The 7,085-nt window shown below is 49.1% G+C and overlaps 1 protein-coding gene across 1 annotated transcript; it reads right to left on the reverse strand.

The window, feature by feature from the left end:
- Positions 1-152: 152 nt before the first annotated feature.
- stil (STIL centriolar assembly protein) lies at positions 153-6,178 on the reverse strand. Its single transcript, XM_053853561.1, has 16 exons — positions 5,865-6,178; positions 5,370-5,477; positions 5,127-5,242; positions 4,830-5,017; positions 4,267-4,514; positions 4,110-4,193; positions 3,900-3,986; positions 3,664-3,814; positions 3,504-3,604; positions 3,311-3,419; positions 2,370-3,068; positions 2,160-2,259; positions 1,806-2,091; positions 1,334-1,424; positions 988-1,265; positions 153-892 (listed from the first exon to the last, which is right to left on the reverse strand). The coding sequence occupies exons 1-16, from the start codon at positions 5,942-5,944 to the stop codon at positions 331-333; spliced, it is 3,288 nt and encodes a 1,095-aa protein (XP_053709536.1). The 5' UTR covers positions 5,945-6,178; the 3' UTR covers positions 153-330.
- Between the last annotated feature and the right edge of the window lie 907 nt (positions 6,179-7,085).

Genomic DNA, 7,085 nt, shown 5'->3' on the forward strand with positions numbered 1-7,085 from the left:
TGAAAATGTTTCCAAAGGAGCTAACTCACTAACAACAGCTCAGTGTGCCTATATTTCTGGTCAGAACAAAAGCAAAAGCATCACTGTTATTTGAAAACCAATGGAGTCCAGCAAAAATTAAAAGTATTATCACATTTATTGGTAGAGTCATAAATATAAAAACGTGTGCAAACATACCACATGAAACAAATGCATAAAAACACTCAACTGAAATGTGATCTGAAGTAAAATGTGATCGTTTCAGATGCTCATCCTGGATAAATCAGTGATGCTGAGGAGGTTGCAGAGATCCTTTGGCCTCCTATGAACGCCAGCGAGCCCGTTTTGTGGTCAGAAGAGTTTAGGCAACTGTCTGAGGCGACTCAGGTCCAGGATGTTTCCCACTGACCCCTCGGTCTGCAGGCTACCCGCCCTCGCTAGAGAAGGCCGCCTGTTGGAACTGTTCTCCTTGCCTCTGCTGGATCGGCCTCCCTCCTTCAGCAGCTGCATTTTGGGACCCAGGTCCTGGATAAGTTCGCCTTGCACGAGACGTCTCACGTTGTGGGATTCGCCGAGCGGCTGCCGATGCGACGTCTCCGGGACTTCTTCCTCACTATCCTCCTCCCCCTCCCCCTCCTCTATGAGGCCGTACCTCCTCATGTACTTCCTGGTGGCTATAGACATGTTGCTGGGTGACAGTAGGGAGTCGGTTGAGGAGGCTGGGGCAGCAGGTGCTGAGGCCCGACCTTCCAAAGAGAGTCTACTGAGCTGAGCATCATTCAGGTAGCGCAGGGCGATAGCGTTGGCCTCCAGGCTGAGATCCACGCTATGTCCGGGAAACAGGATGCTACCGGGTGGCTCAGACACCCCGAGTCTAGTGAGAACCGCGGCTGGGTTGATACACGCCAGAGTGCTGCGAAGAATAGAGGACAGGACAGGTGGAGATTTTCACTTGTGTTTTACCCTCCGCTTCACATCTGGATGAGGTATGAAAGAACCTTATAGTACCTGGTGCTCTCTACAGTCTTCTGGATTTTTCTGTCACAATCCAAAACATCCTCTTTGTCGACGCTGACTCCGAGCTGCTGCAGGCGCCGCAGAGTGGCGCTGACCACAGGGTCATCTTCATTTTGATTCTGCTGCTTCCTCCGTGTCGAATGGGATGTAACTGGCAAGCTGCGCCTCCTCAATGGTTCTGCCTCCACCCTGCTGTCAGGCTGCTGCCACTGACCAGCCGGTTGGTTCTGAGGGCTGTCGGGCTCCTGCAGCCGACTGGTCAGCTGAGTCTGTGGTGAAACATGAAGCAGTGGTCAGCATCTTCCTCCAGCCATTCTCTGACTGTGCATGCGGTTACCATGAGGTCTTGGTAGAAGTTTTGTTGTTGGACTTCAGGATTGTACATGCTGGCGCTCTCTCCTAGAACTGGACTCTGTAGCCCTTCAAAACTGGACCAAAGAGACAGAAGTGAGACCCAAATGATCAACTTCAGGCTGAATATATGATAAATATTTCTCCAAAGAAATGAGGCAGTCAAGGAGAGAATAAGGACAGAAGATCAGAAAGCGAGGCAGACAGAACATGGACAGAGTAAAACAGGCAGAAACTATGGGACAGAAGAAATAGTGAGTGAGAGGCAGACAGAAAACTAAAACAAGAGGTTATTCTACAACAAAGTTATTCTGACAAAAAGCTAGACAACAAGCTCTGAGTGAAATGACCGATGGAGATGCAACACATACAGATGTAAAACCAACTGATACTTCAAAAGCGAAGCCCAGGAGATGAACACTCAAATGTGACACAGTATACGTCTCCATCAATCTCACCTGAAATGGCTAGAATGATTCCCCTGGACTGTGTTGTCACTATCCTCATCTCCTGCCTCTGGCTGGGGGAAGGAGTGAGGCCCAGAGGAGGTGGAAGGAGCTGGAGGAGTGCAGGGGGGACCAGAGGAAGGCGGGCTCATAGAAGGTCTAGGAGTAGACACTGGCTCTGAGCTGGACAAGGAACATGCAGCGGGATGTTGTGGCGTGGAAGGAGGAGTGGGGGTGTCCACTCGAGGATTCTGGACTTCCTGAGGGGGACCAGGATCAGTCCAGCACAAGCTGGCACCTGAACATACAAGAGAGTCAGCACCTGATAGAAGAGAGGCAATTTAGTTGGACCCTCTGGGGTCTGACCTGTTCCCACGGCGATGCTGACCAGACTCCTCTGGGTTTGAGTGTCCGCCTGTTTCTGACAGGACTGGAGCTTGCTCTGAGCCTCCAGCAGCATCTGGACCTGCAGATCAGAAGGTCAGAAAATGGAAACTACAAAACAAAGGCGAGGGGAAATTGGAGTACAAGCAGGGTCTAAATAAATGGATGTTTGTGAGGAGTGCCGTTCCCCACCTGAGCCTGAAGGAGCCGCAGCTGCTGGTCCTGCTGCAGAAGCAGTTGATGGACATCTGAAGGGACTGTCTGAGGCTGCCGAGAGGAGACTGAGGGCCATGGAGGAGAGGCCGGGTGAGGCGAGGGAGTGGAGTCGCCACACCATGGCACAGGAGAGGGGTGACTCCAGTGTAAAGTCGGGGCTGAGGTGACAGTAGAGGGAGGAGGCAGAGTCGGAGGAGAGGATTTATGAGGGAAAAGAGGAGCAGAGTGGCGATTTGATGGCGGAGTACTGCGAGTGTCGGAAGCAGGGAAACAAGGAAGAGGGGAGGGATGGACAGAAGGAGGAGGGAGATGACAAGCAGGTTGGTGGGCTGAGGTTGGAGGCGCCAGCTGCTGAGATGGTGCAGGGGTGAGATGAAGAGAGGGTGCAGGGGAGATGACTGGAGCCTCAGGGGGGAGGATGGCGGTGCAGTTGTGTGGGGGAGAGGAGGTGCAGCAGGAGCAGGGCTGTGGGCCGTCAGCGTTGGGAGTGCTGTGCAAGCGGCGAGGAGGTTTGGGAGCCCTGGACTGAGGTGGAGGAGCAGATCGTTTGTCTTGAGGAGGAGCATGATGCTTGTGGCCAGAGGCAGATTCTCGCCGTGCGCTGTGATTAGACGAAGTGAAGGAGCCATCGACCAGCAGGGAGAGCTCCGGGACAGAAGGTTGAACTCTGCGGGTCTGAAAGTACAAACTTTCTCAACACGTGGTTTGATGTAAGTGGTGCAAGGTGGGCCAGGAGCTAACTGTGTGGTACAACCACATGACTCTTACTTTTCTATGTGAGCCAGTTCAGCCTTCTGGTCAATGTCAGTCAATTTGTTCATTTCTTATTTCATATTCATTTAAGATCCCCCCAAAGTAATACAAAATATTCACCCAAACGATTCAGTGTTGCTCACAAGTTTTCACTCTTTGCTGACCTGTTGAGCAGGAAGGTGGGGACTCGGTGACGGGCGAGGAGACAGGTCTTCGTCTTCAACTCCCGAGTCCTGATCGTTGATGGAGGACGTGGTGCCTGGCTGAGCAGCGCTGAGACAGACGTTATAAAACGAAAATACTTATTCCATGTTCTCATCTGCCAGAAGAGCTTTTAACTAGACCCAGTCAAAGCACCTCTTAAAGGATCTGTGTGCCTCCCTGAACACTTGCATCTGTCTGCTCTGGAGCTCCGGTGCCAACACGCACTGCAAAGTCTGACCGTCCACTGGCGCCACCTGGTGACCACACAAACCATGAGTAAAGAGGAAACCTGGCAGGGTCGGTGGATCAGGACCTGGTAGAGGGTGAACGATTGAGAGGCGCTCAGCAGCTGGTAGTCCAGCTGTGCAGCTCCAGGTTTGGGTCCTCTGCACTGGAAGAATTGGGGGGCTCGGTGGGTCGACCCAAAGATGACAAGCAGGAAGTGGCCGCTTTCGGACAAAACTCTTAACAGGACATGAGTGTCAACTTGTCATCAACACACCTTTGAGATTTATACTATACTCAGGTGGGGAGGGGGTGGGGACTCACCTGTCCTGCAGGGTGGCGCTACAGAGAAAGCGGAGGCACCAGGACCACACCTGAGGGTTGTGCACGTGTGTCACTCCACTAATCCAGCTGTGAAGCACAAGGCAGCAACACACTGAACAGGTGCATCACAACCAACATTGGTTCTTCGTGTTTAAGCTCTTGTTTTGATGTTTCTAGATCTGCTCGTGAGAGTAGTTTGAAGTTACTTACAGTCCCACCAAGGGCAGGTTGGACACTTTGGGATCCGACTCCAGCAGCAGCAGAAGCTTCCGGGTCTGATCCATTGTCAGAAACCTGCACGTAGACAGGAAGTTAGCAAGTGACTACACTGATTCAATCACATGGGACTTCAGAGTGGTGGGCTCACCCTCTCTGGTGATTGACAGAGTGGGGCGGGGGTCTCCCCAGACTCGTCAGACTCCTGACCAGTGCAGTGGGAATGATTGGAACGGGTCGCACGGACTGAACATCAATGCCAGCAGCCGGACTGACTGCTGACCAGGTGAGCGTGAAGACTGCCGCGTCCAACTGCGGCCTGCATAGCACGTGACCTTTGACCTTAAGCAGTTGAGACAGATCCAGTGTCTGTCTGCTGCTCACGTGCTGTTGCAGCCCCTGAGAGACGGTGACATAAGATTAATTAATGGAGTCAAGAGGGGAAGACTTTAAAAAAACTTTAATTTCACAAAAATTGTAAATATTTCACGTCAGCACTAAACCACGGGAGCCCACTACTGGCTGAAGAGAAAACTCAAAATAAAGCTGCTGTTCCTGAAACTAACTCCGGTAGCCTCAAATGGGACCGGAGCTCCAGCGCAGACAGCTGCAAGTGTTCAGGGAGGGACAGTGGTGCTTTGACTGGGTCTAGTTAAAAGCTCTCAAATGGGACATTTGAGACTACTAGCATCAAAACATGTGTTAAGTACAAACCTTGAAGCAGAGATGAAGGTCTGCCTCAGACTGGACCACTGTGTCCGACATGCCCTCACACATGGAGGAGAACATGCAGGGAACCAGGACATCTCCAGGCAGCAGGGCGGATGGAACACGGCCAGTGCCTCCTGACTGCTCTCGGCCAGGATCAAACCGGTCCAGAGTCACAGTGACACCATCCTCATCTGAACCGGTGGTTTGGAGACAAAGAGAGAAGTGAAAGATATGAATTACTCAGAATTATCACATGAAATGTTAACAGAAGCAGTTCTGTGAAAAAGAGAGGGCTCTCACCAGAGTCCACAGACACAGAGCCCAGAAAAAAGCAGTGGATACGAGGCTTGTTGCCATGGCGAGCGTGCAGCTGGGCAAGACGCAGAGCTTTCTCCAGCAGCAACACACGAGGATTCCTGCCAGACGAAGAGGATTCAGAGGGACAATGAAAACTGAGTCAATCAAGTGTAATAAAGTGCAACATTTGTACTGTATCACAATATATATTTTTTTAAATGTGCTGAGCTCTGGCCCTTTTATTACCGTTGTGAGCAGAGCTGGAGGTGAAGCGTGTCACCGGTCGGGCTGCCATCCCACAGGGCTGTTCTGGATTTGGGGAAACTCAGCGTGGTTTGAGTATTTCCAGTATTTCTGATGACCAAAGAACAGTTTCACGTCATTTAAATAAACAATACCTCTAAAACTTGATAAAAGTGCAAATTGTAATGCAGTCAAAAAGTCACGAAACTTGGAGGACTACTAAAGAGTCTTTTTCATAACTTAACACGTTGCTGATTGTTTTAATTAATTAGACCGACTTTAAGGTCCAGCAGATTTCCACTTCGTGGTTCACTTAAAGGGCACTGTGCGTCTTTGCTCATGCTAATAGTTTTTACACTGGATTCCATAAATAAAGAATAATTGTTAAATGACCCCGTAAACTCGTCGATGATATGAAATGAAATGAAAAGCTGCAAATTAACCAAGACATTTCTCCCCTGATAATGCTTAGTAGTGAGTACGAGACGTAATACCTACCTTGCTCTCACATTCTCTGGATTAAAAACCTCTTCGAACACTCCAGCGGGCAACGCCTGGAAGTTCACTGGGAAGCTCATGTCGGTGGCCGGTGAAGCGATTGTTGACTTCGGCAGATGGCAGTGACAACACCCGCTAACGTTAGCTAGCCGCCTTAGCGTTCGGCGTCGAACGCCATAAAAACAGCGAAGATTAATTCGTCCTCACAGGTGAGCTGAGTTAAGCGGTAAGTAGCACGTTGACGATCTCTTAAGTCGGTTGGCAAATTATTACCGAGGTTGAACAAGTTAAACAGAGTTCAATTATGGCGCTGTTTCCAGACGACGCTGGCGGGTCGACTACTCCAACCAATGGGAAGCCATGCTGGAAACGCGGTGACCAATCAGGAGCGTATCATCGTTCCGCCTTTTTGTTTTCTCGACCTGCTGTTTGTGGCAGATAAAGTTGTGAAATTGCGACAGCGCTACTCATTGGTTGTTTGGTGAATTGCACAAACGTGAAGAAGCCACTGTAAATTAAAGGTCCGGGACAGGGTTTGCCAAATAAAAATATAATTCTACACTTTGTCCGCAGTCACAAATTTCCCATCGGGGACTCGTTAAATTATCAATTTCATATCTGTAGTTCTGTCTTATTGATCTCAGAATGGGAAATTATGGTGGAGCAAATATGAATACAAACAAAAGGATAAGCAGATTCTAAAGCAAATAAAATACAGAGAATCAAATTCATGTAGTTCTAAACCATATAGATAAAACAGCATAGTTGCTGCTACAGACTCTCACTCAGTGAGGCCTCTATAATGAATGAATCACCCCATGTAAATTATTAATTTCATTAGTAGCTTCCATTGTTTGTATTGGTATGTTGTGCTCTCGATCATTGACATCTTTGGATGTTTATTTGCACATTTATATAAAATGCTAGACCAAATCTCTGATGGGTCAGGGGTCAACAAAGAAGATGAAAGTGGTGGATAACTCCCTTGAGCCCTCATAACATGTATTTAAGATGGTGACTGCACATGTTGCACATTGATATGCTCACAAAAAATGTTGCTCTCTCCATTTTCCTTACTAAGTCTTACTTACCGTCCGCTCCTCATTTGTGAACAACACTTCAACATACTTGGAAAGACATCTGCCCCAACATTAACAGAACACTCTACACTCTGTGAAAACGTGTTTGACTTGTTACCAGAGAGGCTTCCACATTCTGACT

The sequence above is a fragment of the Synchiropus splendidus genome, chromosome 1 (assembly GCF_027744825.2).
Source record: "Synchiropus splendidus isolate RoL2022-P1 chromosome 1, RoL_Sspl_1.0, whole genome shotgun sequence".
Classification (NCBI taxonomy): domain Eukaryota; kingdom Metazoa; phylum Chordata; class Actinopteri; order Syngnathiformes; family Callionymidae; genus Synchiropus; species Synchiropus splendidus.